General features: G+C 36.5%; 1 protein-coding gene across 4 annotated transcripts; it reads right to left on the reverse strand.

Moving 5' to 3' along the window:
- Positions 1 to 4313: 4313 nt before the first annotated feature.
- On the reverse strand, positions 4314 to 8204 carry LOC145161732 (uncharacterized). Of its 4 annotated transcripts, none has more exons than XM_079081346.1 (8): positions 8062 to 8204; positions 7158 to 7906; positions 5514 to 6655; positions 5311 to 5424; positions 5075 to 5231; positions 4835 to 4990; positions 4649 to 4762; positions 4314 to 4566 (listed from the first exon to the last, which is right to left on the reverse strand). In XM_079081346.1, exons 2-8 carry the CDS (start codon positions 7885 to 7887, stop codon positions 4463 to 4465), a joined length of 2517 nt encoding a protein of 838 aa, XP_078937472.1. In that variant the 5' UTR covers positions 7888 to 7906; positions 8062 to 8204; the 3' UTR covers positions 4314 to 4462. The 4 variants fall into 4 exon arrangements, with proteins under 4 accessions (XP_078937472.1, XP_078937474.1, XP_078937471.1 ...); XM_079081348.1 differs by having other exon boundaries at positions 4865 to 4990; positions 5311 to 5439; XM_079081345.1 differs by having other exon boundaries at positions 4314 to 4563; positions 5311 to 5439.
- Between the last annotated feature and the right edge of the window lie 14360 nt (positions 8205 to 22564).

A 22564-nucleotide genomic window follows, 5' to 3' on the forward strand; every position in this document is an offset into this window, starting at 1 on the left:
TCAAGGTCGAGCATCAGCGGCCTCATGGCAAGGTTCAGCCGCTACCCACTCCAATGTGGAAGTGGGAAGAGATCACTATGAATTTCATCATGAAGTTACCGAGGACGACGAGGGGTGTGGACGCCATATGGGTGATTGTAGACCGTTTAATAAAGAGTGCCCACTTTATTCCGATTTCTGAGAGTATATCTGCTGAGAAGTTGGTGTATATTTATGTGCGAGAGATGGTGTCTAGACACGGGGTGCCATTGTCGGTAGTCTCTGACAGGGATGTACGATTTACATTTAGGTTCTGGAAGAAGTTTCACGAGGAACTGGGCACTCAGCTGCATTTTAGCACGGCGTACCACCCCCAGACAGATGGCCAGAGTGAGAGGACGATCCAGACACTTGAGGATATGCTTCGGGCATGCGTGTTGGATTTTGGAGGGAGTTGGGATACGTACCTTCCATTGGCAGAATTTTCATACAACAACAGTTACCATGCCAGTATCGACCGACCTCCATTTGAGATGTTGTATGGTAGGAGATGCAGGACCCCGGTTTGTTAGGGTGAAGTTGGACACTGGGTCATGGGGAGCACGGAGGTAGTGCTCAAGACTACCGGGTTGATTCAGCAGGTGCGCGACCGGCTGTGGGTCGCGCAGAGCCATCAGAAAAGTTATGCTGACCGGCGGCGATCGGATCTTGAGTTCCAGGTGGGGGACTTGGTGTTACTAAAGGTGTCACCATGGAAGGGAATCGTCAGGTTTAGGAAGAGGGGCAAGCTAGGACCCCGATATATAGGACCGTTCAGGATTACGGCCCGGGTGGGCAAGGTGGCCTATCGCTTGGATTTGTCGAATGAGCTTAGCCAGATTCACAACACCTTCCATGTGTCCTAGCTTCGGAAGTGTGTCACCGACGAGGCCGCAGTCATTTCTCTGGACGTTATTCAGGTGGATGAGAGCCTGAACTACATTGAGAGTCTGGTTGCAATCTTAGATAGGAAGACCAAGGTTCTTCGGAACAAGGAATTGAAGTTGGTAAAGGTGCAATGGTAGCACCGCAGGGGCTCCGATTGGACTTGGGAGCCGGAGGACGAGATGCAAGACCACTACCTGGATTTGTTTGGGCCAGCAGACTTCAAGGACGAAGTCTAGTTCAAGTGGGGGAAACTTGTAACACCTATTCCACGTATTGATTAATTTATATAATTTTTAGGGTTTTGTGCATGGACTCGGCGAGTTGGGGCGCTCCAACTCATCGAGTAGAGACTATTATGAGGACGCGGTATTTGGGTTCTACTCGACGAGTAGGAAGGCCCCGACTCGACGAGTAGGAGCTGTAAAGAGAAACCCTAATTTTTAGGGTTTGCACCTTATTTAAAGAACATAATCTGCCTCTTGTGGCCTCCATTATCACCTTACTAGCCAGAGAAAACCCTAGTTCGGCCTTGCATCTTCTTGAGTGAGAGAAAGAGCTTTTGTGAGCAATTTTGGGGTATTTGTGAAGGATTTTAGAGCTTGGAGAAGAAAGATCAAGGAGAGAAGCAGTAGATCCGACATCTACTCTATCTTGGCCATCATCTTGAGGTATAATGTCGTTACCTTGATCTCTAGTTGGTTAGATCCCTTTTATTGGAAGTAAATAGCCATTTTTGGTGCAAAATGGAGTCAAACTCAGATCTGGACTTATCACAAGGATATGGTTCCACATCTTGACCTCTCTAGGTCCCCAATGACATAAAGTTGCTCACTTTATATAGCTTAGCCCCTTTCCATGCACTAAAACCTTGTAGGAAGCTTAGTTTTGATGTTATAGCCTTGGAAGACCTTACATGCACGTAAAGTTTGCAACTTTACGTGGTATCTGCACTAGGGGAGGTTGGATCTGAAGTTTGGGACCTCAAATCCCACTGAAAAGGGTTGAACATTAAAAGGACTGAAGGAACTCGTCAAGTCCCTTAGCTGACTCGACGAGTCGGGGTAGGGTTTGCCCGTTTCTGAGTTTCTAAATGAGAACAGTGAAGGATTAGGGTTTTGGTCTGAACGGACCTTTAGTGTTCTGGACATTTGATGAACTCGACGAGTCACTTGGGTGACTCGGCGAGTTGATGCGGTATTCATTGGAATGGACTCGGGAGGAACTTGACGAGTTGCTAGGATGCACTCGACGAGTTGAGGTCAACATGGACTGTTGACCTTGACTTTGAGCAGGGTTGACTTTGAGGGTAATTATGGGATTATGACAAGTTAATCACATGTTGGTTATAGGCAGTTGAGGAGGAGCAGTGTGTGGGATACATCTGATCTTAGCTTGTCAGTTCAGCATTCGAGAGGTGAGTCTTCTCACCATACCAATGGGTCTACGGCACCAAGGCCGGCCCATTTTATGATATGTGGTACACTAGCTGTAGTAGAGATATGTAGTATGATAGTTAGCTTTATGCTAAGTGGTATGCTAGTGATTATGTGATATTTGCATGGAAGACCTCGGGGAAGCCCGTGGCAGTTGGATATAAGACCATGTGGGGGAGCCTGTGGCATTCCTAGGTAAAGACCATGGGGGATCCCATGGCATGATGGTATAAGACCCTGGGAGGAGCCCACGGTCTCTTTATATGTTTATGTATGAGTTATGTAGTATGATAGATACTTCTGTGATATATGATGTGCTAGTTGATTATGTATGTTATTGCATGGAATACCCCGGGGGAGTCTGTGGCAGTTGGATATAAGACCATGTGGGGGAGCCCGTGGCATTCCTAGGTAAAGACCATGGGGGAGCCCATGGCATGAAGGTATAAGACCATGGGGGAGCTCACGGCATCCTTATATGTTAGTATACATGGCTTATGTGATATATGTAGCTTTTATAACTAATATGATATGTGTTATGTGGATTGTGTGTGGGGTATTCTCTGGGGGACTCACTAAGCATTAGCTTACAGTTTGTGGATTTGTTTTAGGTACATCTAAGCCCAAGGGCAAGGGCAATGTTTGATGGTGCGGCGTGCACTCTCTCAGTCATTTTTATGGGACACTCTGATGTTTGGAAATAATAATGTTATGGATATGAATTTAAAAACAATGGTATTGAGATTTCATGGTTTATGGAATAGTGTTTTGACTATTTAAAAATGAAAATTTTCTTTTGAAAAATTGGGTTGTTACATTAAGACATAAAGTATTAACTATTAACAAGTGGGTATCATGGTACGATACTTATTTACGGAAGATACGTTTAGATTGATTAAAAATGTCATCTTTTTTATAAAACAAACACTTATGTCATGTCTTTTAAAATTTGATAACTGCTAATTGATCGACAAACATCATTTCCAAAAAAGCATAAATAAAAATGGAAAAGGAAAGTATCAAGTATTTCCAACGGGTAGCTACTATACTACTGACTCACTTAAATACAAAGGGTTTGGTTTTATATCGTCCCAAAAGAATAATATTATACAATAGTTAATGCAAACAAAACATAGCAAATGACACAATACACCAACCCGACCCAAGTTGAAAATTAAATTTGAAACTTTATATATATATTTGGTTTAGAGATGTATTATTAAGACATAAAGTATCAACTATTAACAGGTGGGTATCATGGTAAGATACTTATTTACGGAAGATACATTTAGATAGATTAAAAATGTCATCTTTTTAATAAAACAAACACTTATGTCATGTCTTGTAAAATTTGATGACAGCTAATTGATCGACAAACATCATTTCCAAAAAAGCATAAATAAAAATGGAAAATGAAAGTATCAAGTATTTCCAACGGATAGCTACTATACTACTGACTCACTTAAATACAAAGGGTTTGGTTTTATGTTGTCCCAAAAGAAAAATATTATACAATAGTTAATGCAAACAAAACATAGCAAATGACACAATACACCAACCCGGCCCAAGTTGAAAATTAAATTTGAAACTTTATATATATTTTTGGTTTAGAGATGTATTATTAAGGTATAAAGTATTAACTATTAACAGATGGATATCATGGTACAATACTTATTTACGGAAGATACATTTAGATTGATTAAAAATGTCATATTTTTTATAAAACAAACACTTATGTCATGTCTTTTAAAATTTGATAAGTGCTAATTAATCGACAAACATCATTTCCAAAAAAAGCATAAATAAAAAATGGAAAATGAAAGTATCAAGTATTTCTAACGGGTAGCTACCATACTACTGACTCACTTAAATACGAAGGGTTTGGTTTTATATCGTCCCAAAAGAATAATATTATACAATAGTTAATGCAAACAAAACATAGCAAATGACACAATACAGCAACCAGACCCAAGCTGAAAATTAAATTTGAAACTTTATACATATTTTTGGTTTAGAGATGTATTATTAAGACATAAAGTATTAACTATTAACAGGTGGGTATCATGGTACGATACTTATTTATGTATGTACATAGTACATGGCTGCTTAGGAAGTGGTGGTTGTTAACTTAGGCGCCAACTAAAGTCATCTTTGAGTATGTGTTCCCAGTCTGAGCCCCCACTCCCCACTGCTTCTTCTTCTTCTTCTTCTTCTTCTTCTTCTTCTTCTGCAAAAAAAAAAATCACACAACCAAGAAATTAAACAAGCCTTTCAGACTTTGATAAAAAGTTGGTTGCTTGCTTTGCTACCTTCATCATTCTGGACACAATCTGTTACTTGAAGTGAATCATTATTATTAGCATTCAACTCCCCTCTGCGTTTGAGAATGTTCAATCGGTCCATCACCCAAGGGTCAATAATATCTGTGCATCATTCATAATCATATATTAGATTTATGATTTATTCTGTTGTCAGGTATGTAATAATTTACAGACCTTTACCAACCACAGTGACTTGGGGGCCACCTGCAACAGGATTTGGGTCTACACGGCGCTTGAGGATATTGAAACGGGCCATCACACCAGCCTCAACATCATGATCATGATCATCAATGACTGTGATTTCCTTTTTTATGGGAGATGCAGCAGCATCTGATAATGAAAAACTCTTTATCATATCAAGAAGCAACACAGACAGACAGACAGACAGGGTTTTGATACTAGTACTTAACCTACCTGTTGATTTGTATGTCTTCAAACGCTCAAACCGGGCTCTAAAACTTAAGGAGCAGAGCTCTGCTTCGGCTTCAAGCCACAGATTTTTATACAACGACAGGGTCTCCATCACCTTCACCTCGCATTCCACATTCTCAGCAAGTACCTTTTGTATTGCCTGTTTCAGTTCAGCTTCAGCTTATATAATAATCTAATATTAGTAATTTATAATATAGCCAGAGTTGAGAGAGTACTACCTGGACCATTTTATGATCTTTTGGCGGATCCACATCCAGAGAAGCATGTTCCAGCAGCAATTTCTCCACATTTTTACCAAAACTATCATCATGCAATATGGTTTCATTCCTCATCTGCAAATACTTTCCCTTCCCTTAATTATAAACCAAATAAACAGATATGAGAAGCATGTATGTACTATGTAATATGTATTGTACTGTACCTCTTGAGACATATTCGATGTGCATGTCTTCTGCTGCTGAGTTGGTGGAGGTGGAGGTGGAGGTTTTGACATGCAGACACCAAGATTGTGAATCACACGATCAAGGGCCTCGCGATCATGCTCGTTTAGTGCAAATTCATCATTTGAACAGTGAAGTAAAAGCAAATCCGACAGATTATACAGTGATTTCACAACACCACTTGCATTCACATTTTTAGGCGATAACATAACATCCATCTCTGGAGTTGTTGGTAACTTCAGTTTACTTGACTCGTTCAAGGAAGCATGTTCCTTCTTTGGTTTAATGTTGTTATCAACAACTCCTCCTCCTCCTCCATTGCTAGGTTCGGAAGAATTCACCACAACAGAGTCTTCTTTCCTCTCATTTGTTTCGTCCACACCATTCCCTGTTTGTAGTTTCTTCATAGGAGGTTGAGGTGATTGGGATTCAAATGGTAGAAACTGAGACTGAGAGGTGGGAGCTCCTTTCCAGCAAGGAGAATCCTCAGCAGGGTTATGATGATCAAATTGTTCAAAAGAATTTGCACTGATTTTTACATTTCCGGGAACTTGAGCTTTAAACTCAAATTTCAGTTGATCACTGTCTTCTTTTGTTGTTGAGGAAGTTCTTCCTATTTGAAAGTTCAGCTGGTTTGGAGCCAAGAAACTCCCACCCGATAAGGATTGCTCCTTTTCTTTCAAGGGACTACCCACAACATCATTGATGTTCAGAGCTGAAAGATTGCCAATCTCCAAACTTTTTGATGAAACTGCAGCAGGTGCAGGAGGCTTGATCACAAGGGCAGATGATTTTGTTATGTGATCATCAGAGCAATCAAACATATGGTATCTCTTCTCATATGGGTTGGGGTTGTATGAGTTTTGGCTGTTCCAGAGATCTTCAGGAGGTTCAGGTGATTGTATTAATGGATGAGATTCAGAAAACATAGGAAAGGCTCTAAACGTTGATCCTCCTTTTGACAAGTCATTAGGATCAAGGCTGTGATTATTTGCATTTGCAGAAAATGATGCAGCATCTGACTTTCCATGCCCACTGTTGTTTGCTCTTCTTATAATATCAGCATAATAGAACAGGCTAGGATCATCTTTGCTTTTGCTTGAGCTCTTGTTACCATAAGCTCCTGCATCATCAAAGGGAAAACCAAATTTATATATAATGAATTCATATCAACTCTCAAACAGGGTCAGGTTGGCTGACTTCCAATTCTAGCAAGAAAAAGAAATTTAAAGCAAGCAGGATAGCCTGGAAATCAAACAAGGCCCATGAAACTTATTCTTGTAAAAATGAAAACAACTTCACTGGAGGTTTTTGAGCCGCTCAAGAAATAAAACCTCTTTGCAGTAGCTTTTGATTTTAGTAAAAATGCTTATTTTCATACATGAGTGCTATTCAATCTCAAATAAGTCTTCTAGTCAAAGTCTGTACAAAAGAATAAATGGGCTCTACATTTCCTAGATTTATGAGGGTCGACTGTTGTTGAGAAAGGAGTAACCTTGTCGATTTCTCAAACAAGCAATAATGATGCAAAAGTACAGAAATTAGAAATTCATATAATATCAGTAACCACAACAAAGAAATGAAATCATTCACCTAACAAGAAGAGAAGAGAGAAGAAACAATACCTTGATTAAAATAGTTATTATAAGCAGCAAGGTTGGCCTCCTCTGAAAAAAAACTGTCATCGCTTTCAATTTTTTTCACTTGCTTTCCCTCGGGCAGTCCAGTACTCCAAACACTGTCCTGCTGCGGGTTATACTCCAATCCAGACAAGCTTCGGGTATAATCAACTTGGGAGGTTTCATCACCATGCCCGTGAGCAAGCCCAAGCCCAGAACTAGACAACAAATCGTAGCCGGGCTCACTAAAGGTCACCAAAGGAATATCATCATTGTTCACCGAAGAAGAAGCATACGGAGGATAGAATGGCTTTGCTTCACTGAGATTATAAGAGAAGGAATCAGCGACACGTTTTGGACTAGGGTATACAGCAGACCAATGGGGCCGACCCGGAGTTATCTGCTCCAATCCATGTTTACCATTAGAGTTCAAACCAGACCAATTACCAGCGGTTGGAAGATTGACGGGCTCCGGAATCATGTATCTGGAATCGTTTGAAGGGAGAGTAGTGGTCCTTCCCGAATCGGCCAAAAAATCTTGTCTAGCAGTTGAGGAGTGCCAAGAGGAGGTGAAGGGTACTCCATACGATGGATCATTGAAATGGGAAATTGAGTTTGAATTTAGGGCAGGTTTGTTGTGGTTAGATCGATCAACAGTAAAAGGTGGAGCTAAAGGTGACAAATTTGACGACGACGAAGATGACGACGATGATCCCAAATACCCTAAACCCATCATCTTTTCTTCTTCTTCTTTTCTGGACAATCAAACCGAAACAAGAATCGAGTTTCACTACTTATCAAAATCAACAAGATAAACCATAAATCAAAAGGGAAAGAATATGATAAACCGGCAAGTAAAAGGGAAAGATTTTTTTTTTTTTTTAGAAAAAGGTTGAGTGTTGGAACATACCAGTGAGAGAATCGAGGAGACCGGAGGCTGGCGAGTCGACGGTGGGTTTTTCCTCTTTCCCTTTCCCCTTTTCCTATTCCAATTCAAAGTGAAAGTGTTGTGTGGTTAGTTATCACATTCACATCCTTTCTTCTTTTTTCCTTCTTATTGGTGTTTGACTTGTATTTAATTGCGTACGGGTCCTTCAACATTTTGCTCTTCGACGAACGTGCACGATATGTGCAAATATATTTGTTTAGTACCTCATGTTACCACATTTTTTGTCATATTATTTTTCCTCATCTTCCCTTCATCCCATTTAATCGATAGGAAATGGTCACTTTCATTAATTTTCCCTCTCATTTTTTAATATTTAAATATTTATAAATAATATATTAATAATATATTCTATATATAAAGAATTAAAATAAAAATTAAGGGAATAAATTGTGGTATAATCATCTTTTTTTTTATGGGGGGGGGGGGGGGGGGGGGCACATTTATATCTACACTTTATAACATTAAAACTTCAAATCCCTACCCCCTCCCTCTCTTCCCAAAAACATCACAACATAAACATATATAAATCTATCCATCATAATCATAATCACAAATTTAAAAACATGGCGGAATTAATAAAATTAAGACAGAATATACCTGAATGATGCGTCGGAATAGATTGACGATGGATTGTTTGTCTAGGTTTGATATGTTTATATGAATATATGGATATGTTTGGATAGGGTTCTGTTATTCAGAAATAGACGAACTATTTCAACAGAAGAAGATTGAGAACAACTCAAATCTTATAATCTCAAATTACTCTGCTTTATTCACTAAGGGCAAAACCCTTTATATAGGCTCCAAAGAGCCGTTTACACACGGTATCTTTATATTATTGCAATCGTATGATTGTAAGAAGACAAACTACTTTACATAAGACTTTATGTCACATTATAATAATGCTACACACTTATCGACACTTTACATAATTATAAAAGACAAAATAGAATTATTGCCGTCTATAATGCATCGTTATCTTCAATAATGTATGTCTTTGATATCTTCTCAACAATATTTTAATATCTTCAATATTCCTCCCGCCTCCAAAAGGACCTGTTTGTAAATAATGTTTGCTTCCGTCATGGCTGATGTGGCTTCCATTCTCTTGTTAATGTATCCGCTATATGATTGTTGGTGCTTTTAATATACTTGAGGTATGGATGAAATTGATGTAGTTGTAATTGTCATCGGATTAATCGTCCTCGACAATAATCTTCTTGTAACTTATATCGCCAAAAACCAAGTAAATACTTGGAGTCTGTGCGTAATTCGAATCTGGTTTGGAGTATCTCAACTTTCCATTTTTTCAATGTTCTGAGACATGCTAGTGTTTCTCTTTCATGTGTGCTGTAATTTTGCTCCGTTTGGGAAAATGTTCCCGATATATACTTGCATAGTTTTTGCTCGTATTTATCTGTTTTTAATACTTCAGATGATACATCTGTATCAATGTATGCTTTTGGTGATATTTTCATATCACTGTATACTTTATCATTGTTTACTTCAGATGGTATTTTCATACCAGTGTGTGCTTTATCATTGTATACTTTTGATGACTTAGATACGAGGTTTCCCTCACTATCTAATCTCAATAATACTTTTCCCCGTATAATTGCTTTTAGGCATCCTGCCCAAGTGTCTTGTGATGCATCTGTTTCTACGATTAAGAAATCATCTATTTTTGCATTATATAAAGTAGGGAGAACTTGAATGTTTTGTTTTATATTTTGTACCAAAATAGTATCTGTATTGGTCCAAGACCAAGGTATTTTTTCTGATATTTTTTTTTGTAAAACTTTTCTTTCTTTTGCTAAATTTTTTAAAAATCCTTGTTCTGCAATATAATTTAAACAACCAAGAAATCGTTGTATTTGTTTTCTATTTTCAAGTTTATTAGGAAACATATTTAATTTTTCTCGTATATTGTCTGTTAACGATAATTGACCATTTTCTCCAATTTTTAAACCGAGATATTCAACTGTAGTTTGAAAAAGTTTTGATTTCTTTTTTGATAAAACTAAACCCTTTTCTTTAATTCTTTGTAAAACCTTGATGACTGCATCAATGTGTGTTTGTTCGTTTCCTTTTGTAAAAACAATTATATCATCAATATATGCAAGACAAATATGATCTAAACCATTTAAGGTTTCATCCATGAATCGCTGATATATTGTTGGTGCCTGTTTTAAACCGAATGGAAGAACATTCCATTCATAATGCTTCTGAGGAGGACATGAGAAAGCGGTTAGTGGTTTCGTATTTTCATGTAAACGTAACTGCCAATATCCAGATTTTGCATCAAATGTACTAAAATGTGTATTTCCTTTTATTTTTTCTAAAATATATTCTTTTCGTGGTAATTTATATGAGTCTCCTATAGTAGCATCATTCATTTTTTTATAATTGATTACCATTCTTCGTTTGCCTCGTTTTATTTCATTATTATTTTCTACATAGAATGCAGGTGCTGAATGAGGACTCTTGCTAGGTCGAATGATTCCTTTTTCTAATAGTTCAGTGCATTCCTGTTTAAATTCAGAAACATCTTTTATACTATATGGAATTTTATTTGGAACATTTATTTCGTTATTAGGGTTTTTTAATAATATTATTATTTCTTGATTATTTTTATTTTTTAAATGATCTAGTGGATTTTCACTGCATACTTCTTCAAGTTGTTTTTCAGCAATTTCTTTAGCAAATGTTAGTAGTATGCGTAGTTGAAAACCAACTTCTTGTTTGATTATTTTAATAAGATCATCATGTTTGATAATTGCAGTTTTTATGATACCGTTTGTCGGATGATTGAGACTTATATGATCATTTGTTTGTATAAATGGCTGATATAATTTAAGGAAATTATTTCCTATTACTAAATCTATTCCTGAATCATGTTGATATATAGTTGGAGTTTTAAATGGTGTTTTTTCAATTACTATATCTATATCTCTTCCTACGAACCAAATTTTGTGAATTGATTTATCAGCAATTGTTATTTTTAATGGTTTTTCTAATTTTTCCCAATTTTTTAATATCTTTTTTCTTCCAAAACATAAAGTAGCTCCTGTATCTATATATGAAACTAATTCTTTATCTTGTATTTTGGTTGTAATAAAGGTACTGTTTGGGTTAATATTTGTTTTTCTTTTACTCATTGGGGTTAGTTTATAAATTTCTATTAATTAATGATTTTTCTTGTGAAAATTTCATATTAACAAGTTGTGTTTGTTAGTATAGTTGAAACATTATGTATTGTTTTTAGGTTGCGATTTTGTGATTTTTTGTATTTCTTAATTCCTTCCTGTAATCTAGATATCTTTTTTAATTGGTTATTATATTCTTTATTTACTGGTTGTAATTTTAATAAATGGTTTTCTTCATATGATAAAGCATTTTCTAAATGTTTAATGGTATTAGAGATATTAGAATTTATTTTCCAATGGTTTTTTAATATATTAGTCCAAAGCATGTTATCTTTTGAAGAATTAATTTGTACTTTTGAACTCGTTTTAACAAATTACTAAGGTATCTGAAAGAAAATTAATTGAATTGTTAATATTTTTTATTTTTAAATATTTTTCAAGTAGAATTTTCTGTTGATTTAAATTTTGTAATAATTCAGGAATTTGTTTTAATACAATTAAACTTTCTACTTCTATAATATTATTTAATTTTTGACTAATTATGTTTAATTTTTCTCCTATTGATTTATCTTCTTCAGGATTAAGACCGATGTTATATATTGTTCCTTGTGGTAAATTTTGCGGTATTTCTATAATCATTTCTTTATCTGGTATACATGGTTTTGTATTTTGATATGATCCTTCAAGTGTTTTAAAATATTTTAGAGAATTACTAGATGATTCTGTCATATTCTTAAACTTAATGATCTAATCATTTCTTTAATATCTTCTAGCTTTTCATCGTTATTTTTATTAGATGTTGAAGGCTGACATTCTGAAATAGAAGATCTGCCTATTATAGTTGAAAATGGAAGTTCTATAATTGGACTTCTTTTTATTAACGGAGTAGTTATTATTGGTTGAAAATTAGTTTCATTGAATATTCTATTATTAGTCATATTTGGTGATTCAAGGGATAATAAAGGGGTAAATAATTTATCTATATAAATTCTATCTTCTGTTTTAAATGTAATATTATGATGAGAATTTGTTAATGCATAATTTATTTGATATGTAATAGTAAATGGATGATTACCTTTTATCATAAAATTTTGTCTTAATAATTTATATCGTACAGTAATACTATTACTTAAATTTTTATCTTTAAGACTTAATCCTAATTGAATATTAATATCAAATTTTATTTTTCCTTCAATTAAATTACCTTCTCCTTTTGCAATAATACTTTCTTGGTTATTAATTATACGATCATCTCTAATTTCTAATTCTATTGGTGTATTTAAATTACTTACAGTACTTTTTAAGATTATTTGAATAGTTGATATATGAATATAAGCAATTTTTATTCTATCTGTTTCTTTAATATGAGATAATCTATTTCTAATTTGTTGTTTATTTATTATGGGTACAGTAATATTTCCTTGAGTTAATTCTATAGGTATTGCTTGTTCTCCTATAATTTTTCCATAATATATAATATTTTTTCTAGAAAAGAAATTTTTAAATGTGTTATGTCTAAAATTGTGTCTTTCGGATAGTGTGAAATTTGATTTTCTTATAGCGTCTTTATTGATGTTATTTTTATTAATTAAAGCATCAAAAGTGTATCCAGATTCATTTTCTTCGTTATTAATAACTATTGGTGAGTTTTCTATTTCTTGAGACATATTTAAAGTATTAAATCTTCTTTCGATAAATATTTTAATTGTTGATAACTTTTTTAAATATGAATATTTAAAAACAATGGTTATTCATTATCATGTTTATGATGTTTATCATGTTTATGATGCTGCATATGCATATATTCTTATTAACTACAGATTGAATATGCAAACTAATAATAAGAATAATAAGAACGTTACTTAGCTCTGATACCAAATTGAAAAACATGGCGGAATTAATAAAATTAAGACAGAATATACCTGAATGATGCGTCGGAATGGATTGACGATGGATTATTTGTCTGGGTTTGATATGTTTATATGAATATATGGATATGTTTGGATAGGGTTCTGCTATTCAGAAATAGACGAACTATTTCAACAGAAGAAGATTGAGAACAACTCAAATCTTATAATCTCAAATTACTCTGCTTTATTCACTAAGGGCAAAGCCCTTTATATAGGCTCCAAAGAGCCGTTTACACACGGTATCTTTACATTATTGCAATCGTATGATTGCAAGAAGACAAACTACTTTACATAAGACTTTATGTCACATTATAATAATGCTACACACTTATCGACACTAGACCAAGAAAGTATTATTGCAAAAGGAGAAGGTAATTTAATTGAAGGAATTAATAAAATTAAGACAGAATATACCTGAATGATGCGTCGGAATAGATTGACGATGGATTGTTTGTCTGGGTTTGATATGTTTATATGAATATATGGATATATTTGGATAGGGTTCTGCTATTCAGAAATAGACGAACTATTTCAACAGAAGAAGATTGAGAACAACTCAAATCTTATAATCTCAAATTACTCTGATTTATTCACTAAGGGCAAAGCCCTTTATATAGGCTCCAAAGAGCCGTTTACACACGATATCTTTACATTATTGCAATCGTATGATTGCAAGAAGACAAACTACTTTACATAAGACTTTATGTCACATATATAATAATGCTACACACTTATTAACCTTACCGACACTTTACATAATTATAAAAGACAAAATAGAATTATTATCGTCTATAATGCATCGTTATCTTCAAAGATGTGTTGTCTTTAATAATATGATTTCTTACGTCATTCCTCCCGCCTCCAAAAAGACATAATTTTGAAAATGTTTGCTTGCATCATTGCTGAAGTTAATCTTCCATAAATGGTGTTTCTTCTGTGTTTTCTGAACAGTGACTGCAATTGTGTCTTGGAGCATGCATAATATGTTTGCAAAGTTGTTTCTTGATATCATCGGGTAATTCAGCCAGTTGATGAGAAAATTTTTCGAAAGGTTGTTCGAATGTTTCAATTGCTTTCATTGCTTCCGGAGTGATTTCATTGTCTGTTAAGGAGTAGATAATGAAAGTTTTACTAGCATAATTTACTCTGATTCTTGACCTTTGATCTTTACCGTTGCCAATGCGTGATGATGCTAAATAAACACCGGCAAGTGCAAAGATTAGATGCTCTTGTGTTGGGGATTCACGGGGTAGATCATCTTTTGTTGGTTTTGAGCCGTTGCTTATTCCCATGTTTGAAAAAGTAATACTTGGGACAATTAGTTGAGATTCTTCATCAAAAATTGGGTAGCTAGAATGCATTTTGATGAATAATCCTCTTTCTTGTTTTGCAAAGCGTATTTTATAATTTCTGATGATAGTTTGCACAGCAGAAGGGAATTCGCTGATGCAGTGTAGATTGGTGCCTTCTAGATAGATGGTGTAGATGAACCCATGAATAAAATAATCCCATAAAGTCATAGGATCTGATAAGTCGGCTAGGAAGACTGCTTTAGGACCTGGTCGTCTGGCTACTGGGTAAAAGCCCATCAGAGAATGGACTTCGGTGTATGAGATTAGGCTGTCCCATAATTCGGCAAATTTTTTGGCAGATGGTTTTTTCATGGCTTCTTTTTCTTTGGTTGATAGAATGGATTCAAGGGCAATTTTTGCATTTAATTGGTTAAGAGATCTTGGGATGGATATAGGTTTTTGTGGCGTAAAGTTTGATATGGGTTTTTGTGGTGTCAGGAGGACTGTTTTTGAACATTCGACGTTATCTTTTATGACTGCTTTGTATGCTTCGTTGAATGCGGCTTCTGCTTCATTTTTTGTTTTGTAGCTTTTGTGAATGATGTTTTTTCCAAGAATATATGAACTGGCGATTCCCCAATCGTCATATACTCCTTTGTTTTCTCCGTTGAAAATTACGTACCATTTCTTTATATTTTTATGATCTGCTTGAAGTGGTGGATATTCTTCTGGATTTATAGGTTGTTTTTCTGACTTGAGTATTGTTTGTGGCTGACTATCATCGGATGAAATTTCTTGAATGTCTTCTTTTGGTTGCTTCGTTGTTGAACTGCTAGCTGCTTCTTCTTTAGATACTGATTGAGATGATAGAATTTGTATTGTTTGTCGTAGTTGTTCTTTTTCTCGTCTGACTGCTTCGAGTTGTCTGACTAATGATGCTTCTTGATCTTCTTTCTGTTTGAACTGGTGTTTGATTTACTTCATGATTGCTTCCATTTCAATATATTTGTGGACTGAATGTTTGCGTTTCTTGAGTACCTGAATGATTGCTTAAATTTGTTTGTTTCAAATGATGATATGAGAATTTTCATATCAATGTATGCTTTTGGTGATATATTCATATCACTGTATGCTTTTGGTGATATATTCATATCACTGTATGCTTTTGGTGATATATTCATATCACTGTATACTTTATCATTGTTTACTTCAGATGGTACTTTCATACCATTGTATGCTTTTAGCAATGTATATTCCAGATAGGTTAGATATGAGGTTTCCCTCAAGTAATACTTTTTCTATAGGATTATGTACCTGCATCTGAATCAGAATCAGTTGTATATGTATAAATATCTATATCTGAATTTATCTCTGAATCTTCTATGGGTTCGTATCCAAGGTCGTATGCAATTTTTAATATATTTGTTTCTTTTTCTTTTTTAGTCTTTTTCGGGCATTCATAAGCTTTGTGTCCTTCTTCTTGACATATCCAACATTTACAGTCTTTTTTATTCGATGGGCAATAATTTGTTTTGGATTGATATTTTTGTTTATATTGTTTTCTATTTCGGAAATATTTTCTTTCCCCTTGTTTATAATATTCTTTGTATTTAGGTTTATATGTTTGTTTTTTCCAAATTTTCTTTTTTACTTTGTTGTTTTTCTTTACAACCATATTGATTTACTTTGTTAGAAAGGATGTCACAACATAAATCTATTTTTGCATCTTGTGTTGTTTTTTGTTCTAAACATTTTTTTTGCATCCATGCTTTTAATATACTTATTCGTGCTCCTAGAGTGTCTGCAATTTTATTTTGTTGTAATGCTTCTTGGAAATCTTTTATTACACTTTGGCTTACTGATGATGGTAGTTTTTGATAGAACATATCTAATGCTGCCTTTTTTCTAGTGGGATCTAAATTATAATAATGTTCGGAATATTCGCATATAAATGGTTCTAGATAACACATATTACAAATTCGTAAATTAGTTAAATGTCATAATGATTCTAATTGAAAAGCTTCTTTTGATATTTTATCTTCAATTTGTTTTCCTATGAATTCCTGAATAAGACGGCTTAATACATTTTTAAATGTTTTCATAGCATCAATGGTGGCTATCATCATTGTTTCGGTTTCATCAAGAGATGAAAGAAAACGATATGCGTTACCTTGTGTTTTATGAATGATATAATTAAGAAAATGTTTTGGGTGTAAATTTCTTAATTCTTCGGTTAACTGAATTTGTACTCCCATTTTATTACTCCATTCTTGAATTTTTGCTTCAGGATTTTGGTCACAATCAATAAAAAGAATATCTGAATTTGTTGGAAATGTAAATAACTTAGGTATGTATTGAGGAGGTATTTTTTCCCATTTATTTTGTTTATTTTTAACCATTCCTTGTCTATATAAAAAATTTTCTTCTAATGAAGGTGGTCCATAAATATATTGACTTTGATAATCATCTTCAACATATGATTGTTTTCGTTTTAATCCAAAATTGTTTTGTGAATCTCTATATGGATTTGAATAAGGGTTTTCATCATCTGAAGAAAAATCATATATTACTTCTGCGTCATTATTATCTGAATTATTTTCTATTTCTATATTATTTTCTTGAGTTTCAGATGGTATTTCTAATGCTGCAAATAATTTAGTTAGTGTTTCTACTTTTTCTTATAAAGTTTCCATATGTATTGTATGTATTAAAAAATACAATTTTTAGTTTCTTTTTTCTAGTGAAGTAGTTATTATTAACGCTTTTTCTATCATATTTAACAAATTAATTTTGTTATTTTATCTTCAAGGTTTTTTATTTGTTCTTGTTTCCAATTTATACTATTATTTATTATATGTATTGCTTCAATATTAGATATACAATTTATCATTGATATGTCAGAATCTATTTTTAAATCTAAAAGAAATTTTTTAGATTGTTTCAATGTTTTACGAAAAAATTTTAATTCTTGTTTATTTGTATCTAGGCTTGAAAAACTCATGATTATAATTTTATAATAATAATGGTTTAGTTTCGTTTTGGATTTAAAGTTACGATTAAAATTTATTTAAAAATAGTAGTGGTAATTATAATAATGTTTAAAAGACATATGTTTTAAAATACAAATAGTTTTGTTTTTAGACGACGTATTTGCTTGTAACGGATTTTAATACTAGTTCTTATGAAATATCTAACATCATGAATATGGTTATTGTAAAGTTTCCATATGTATTGTGTGTATTAAAAAATATAATTTTTAGTTTCTTTTTTCTAGTGAAGTAGTTAGTAAAACTTTCATTATCTACTCCTTAACAGACAATGAAATCACTCCGGAAGCAATGAAAGCAATTGAAACATTCGAACAACCTTTCGAAAAATTTTCTCATCAACTGGCTGAATTACCCGATGATATCAAGAAACAACTTTGCAAACATATTATGCATGCTCCAAGACACAATTGCAGTCACTGTTCAGAAAACACAGAAGAAACACCATTTATGGAAGATTAACTTCAGCAATGATGCAAGCAAACATTTTCAAAATTATGTCTTTTTGGAGGCGGGAGGAATGACGTAAGAAATCATATTATTAAAGACAACACATCTTTGAAGATAACGATGCATTATAGACGATAATAATTCTATTTTGTCTTTTATAATTATGTAAAGTGTCGGTAAGGTTAATAAGTGTGTAGCATTATTATATATGTGACATAAAGTCTTATGTAAAGTAGTTTGTCTTCTTGCAATCATACGATTGCAATAATGTAAAGATACCGTGTGTAAACGGCTCTTTGGAGCCTATATAAAGGGCTTTGCCCTTAGTAAATAAATCAGAGTGATTTGTGATTATAAGATTTGAGTTGTTCTCAATCTTCTTCTGTTGAAATAGATTTTCTATTTCTGAATAGCAGAACCCAATCCAAACATATCCATATATTCATATAAACATATCAAACCCAGACAATCAATCCATCGTCAATCCATTCCGACGCATCATTCAGGTATATTCTGTCTTAATTTTATTAAGGGGGGGGGGGGGGGGGGGAGTTCAACGCACTACCCCTCACCTAAAGGTGTGGTGTCCCCCTCATACCTCAGTGTCATTGTAACATTCTAATTTTCAAAGCCAAAAATTTCATTTTTAATTAAGTAACTTGTAAAATAGTTTACCAAAAACATTGCCAATGTCATATCAATTTATAAAAACTGTAACAACGTGTCTCAAAACCATATCATCAATAGTAATAAAAATCAGAGTACAATCCCAGAAAACTCAATGCGGAAATCATGTGTGTGTAATGCGATGCTACACCGCCGGCTCCTTCCCCTTAGATGAAGAGGTACCTGAAACCAAAACTAAAAACCGTAAGCACAAAACTTAGTGAGTTCCCCCACCATACCCATACCAAAAAATGCATAATCCTCGGTATCTTTCAACCGGTAACTGTCAGGCATAACCGGGAGCTGGACTCCCCCACGGTATCTTTCAACCGGTAACTGGGAACTAACCTCCCCTTCGGTATCTTTCAACCGGTAACTGGGAACTAACCTCCCCTTCGGTATCTTTCAACCGGTAACCGGGGACTATTTCACCCCTACTACTGCTAACACATATTAAGCATAATAATCATATCAAGCACATTAATCCTATCAAGCACAGTAAGCATATCACATATCAATCCTAGATAATTATCACAAAGACAATCATCTATCCAACACTCTCACTTGTGGGTCAGCATTGTGGCCGTAGACCCACCCCTACTATAAGGAAACTCACCTCGAAGTCGTGTAGTGTCTGCGCTGATCTCGGTGTGGAAATCGACTCTCCCCGACTCCTCAATCCCTACACGACAACTCTTCTAAGTTATCAACTAATACTCGTAACCCTTACAAGGGTCACTCAATCCAGGTCAAAGTCAAAGTCAAATCAATGGTCAAAGTCCACTTCTGGTTGACTCGACTCGCCGAGTTGGCCCATCAAGTCCTTGAGTCCCATATCCACAAAAAGCCATAATCCCGTCCCTACTCGTCGATTCTAGCAAGAGCTCGACGAGTTCGCCTTCAACAACACATCGAACAATCTTCAACCGACTCGCCGAGTTCGTCCTTGAACTCGTCGAGTTCATCTTCATCCATAAGAAGATGTTTAGTCTATGACTCGCCGAGTTCCCTTTGAACTCGCCGAGTCCGTCTTCATGTGGCGGGGACATTGCCTTGAACTCGCCGAGTCTGTTCATCCACCCGCCGAGTCCTATGATTCCCAGGTCCCTAGTGAACCTAAACAACTAGGGGAACCTTCGATATTAACAACTGGTCCATAAACAGAAAGGAATTGGTGGAAAATACACCACGACTCGCCGAGTTGCAAGAACGACTAGCCGAGTCCCTCTATGTCCAAAACTATATTGTTGATTATAATGGGTCTTAATGCGTCAAAACCATAGATCTGGCCTCCTAGGTTCCATTTTATACGTAAAGCTTCAAACTTGATGTACATGCATGGGGCCTTTGGCTCAAAAACCCATAAAAGGAGGTCTACAAGATGCATGGGTCTCTAATGGCCATAAAGTTGGCACCTTTATGCCATGAGAACCCTCCAAAGTCCAAGATCTTAAGCCATATCTCCACATTACACCCCACAACCCGAAAATGGCTTAGAAATGCCCTAAAGATACCAAAATCCAAGCCCTAAGTTGATTAAACACATGGAAAGTCAAGATTGAAGCTTTTTACCTTAAATGAGCTGGAAATGGAACACAATCTCTGGATCTTCTAGCTTCAACTTGAACTCCCAAGCTCCTTCCTTCTTCTCAAGCTTCACAACCACCAAAAATGCACAAAAATGGATTAAGAGCACTCAAACAAGGCTAGGATTTCGGTTTAAGGTCTTCTGGAAGTGTGAGGACGATGGAGGCTGATATGGGAGGGGATAAGTTGTTTAAATAGGGTGCAAACCCTAAATATTAGGGTTTTGTCCAGACATCTCCTACTCGTCGAGTCGGTCTTCCGACTCGTCGATTAGGTCACTTAAGCCCCCGATCAACAGTCGAGTCTACTCGACGAGTTAGGCCTCCAACTCGCCGAGTCCCAGGGTAAATTTCAACATTTCTTGAATTTAAATACGTACCAGGAATCGGGTGTTACAAATCTCCCCCACTTATTTTAGACTTCGTCCTCGAAGTCTGCTGCTGAGTCCGGAAAAAGCTCGGGGTAGTGCTCCCTCATCTCGTCCTCCGGCTCCCAGGTCCATTCTGAGCCCTTGCGGTGCTGCCACAACACCTTTTACCAGCTCCACTCTCTTGTTCCTCAGATCCTTCGACTTCCTGTCAAGGATCGCCACTGGCCGCTTGATGTAGTTCAGGCTATCATCCACCTGAATATCCTCTAAAGATACCATTGTCGAATCGTCCACCAGGCACTTCCGCAACTGGGAGACGTGAAAAGTGCTATGATTCTGACTGAGTTCGGCTGGCAGGCCCATCCTATATGCCACCTTGCCCACCCGGGCTACAACCCTGAAAGGTCCAATATACCTGGGGCCCAGCTTGCCCCGCTTCTTGAATCGAATGACGCCCTTCCAAGGCGACACTTTCAGGAGTACCATATCCCCGACCTGGAACTCCAGGTCCGATCGACGCTTGTCGGCATAACTTTTCTGCCGACTCTGAGTAGTATAAATCCTGCTCCGAACCTGCTGGATCCTCTCTGTAGTCTTGAGTACCACTTTGGTACTCCCCATGACCCTCTGACTAACCTCACCCCAGCATATCGGGGTCCTGCACTTCCTCCCATACAACATCTCGAAAGGAGCACAGTGAATACTCGCATGATAGTTGTTATTGTAGGAGAACTCGGCCAAAGGAAGGTAAGTACCCCAACTCCCTCCAAAGTCTAAAACACATGCCGCAGCATGTCCTCCAGAGTTTGGATGGTCCGCTCACTCTAACCATCCGTCTGCGGGTGAAAAGCAGTACTGAAGTGAAAACGAGTACCCAACTCGTCGTGAAACTTCTTCCAGAATCTGGAAGTGAACCGCACATCCCTGTCGGAAATCACCGAGACTGGCACCTCGTGTCGCGCCACTACCTCCCTGATATAGATATCGGCCAACCTTTCGGCCGAAATGCTCTCCTGGATCGGAATAAAATGGGCGCTCTTGGTCAATCGATCAACGATGACCCAAATCGATTTCACTCCTCGCGCGGTCCTGGGAAGCTTCGTGATAAAATCCATAGTAATATCTTCCCATTTCCACATGGAAATGTCCAACGGCTGCATCTTGCCATGTGGCCTCTGGTGCTCGGCCTTGACCTTCCTGCAGGTCAGGCATCTCTCAACAAACCAGGCTATGTCCCTCTTCATGCAGGGCCACCAATAATCAGGACGAAGATCCCTGTACATCTTCGTCGCCCCGGGATGAATAGAAAACCTGGATTTGTGCGCCTCCTCCATCAATACCTGGCACACACCCCCATGATATGGGACCCACACTCTACGGTGTAGCGTCAACAGTCCACGGCTGTCATAATCAAAGGAGGAAACCTGACCCACAATACGCTCGCTCTTACGGTGTTCCTCCTTCATGGCCTCCTGCTGGGCCTCCCGAATCCGCTCCAACAGCGGAGTCACAACCGTCATCCTCATACATATATCTCTGATCGGCGCTGCCTTGCGGCTAAGTGCGTCGGCCATGACATTGGCTTTCCCCGGGTGGTAGAGGATCTCGCAATCATAATCCTTTACCACATTAAGCCACCGACGTTGTCTCATATTCAGATTTGGTTGATCCATGAGATACCTTAGGCTCTTGTGGTCCGTGTAAATGGTACAACGAACCCCATAGAGGTAATGACGCCAAATCTTGAGGGAGAAAACAACAGCCCCCAGCTCCAAATCATGTGTCAGATAGTTCGCCTCGTGAGGCTTCAGCTGCCTCGAAGTGTAAGCGATAACATGCCCTCTCTGCATTAATACCGCGCCCAAACCCGAGATGGACGCATCGCAATATACTACAAAATCTTCCATGCCCTCCGGCAGGGCTAAGATTGTCGCCTCGCACAATCTCTGTCTCAACGTCTCAAATGTGGCCTGCTGCTCAGGCCCCCAGCGAAAGA

The sequence above is a fragment of the Lactuca virosa genome, chromosome 2 (genome assembly GCF_052849685.1).
Source record: "Lactuca virosa cultivar CGN04683 chromosome 2, Lactuca_virosa_CGN04683_v6, whole genome shotgun sequence".
NCBI classification, from domain to species: Eukaryota; Viridiplantae; Streptophyta; class Magnoliopsida; order Asterales; family Asteraceae; genus Lactuca; species Lactuca virosa.

Bases quoted from the DNA above. Each gene is read 5' to 3' on its own strand.
- LOC145161732 (XM_079081344.1), bottom strand. From the start codon at position 7,887: ATGATGGGTTTAGGGTATTTGGGATCATCGTCGTCATCTTCGTCGTCG. The intron at 6,656-7,157 runs GTATTGTTTCTT...TTGATGATGCAG, and splicing joins TAATAACTATTTTAATCAAG to GAGCTTATGGTAACAAGAGC. The intron at 4,567-4,648 runs GTAGCAAAGCAA...TTTTTTTTGCAG, and splicing joins TTGTGTCCAGAATGATGAAG to AAGAAGAAGAAGAAGAAGAA.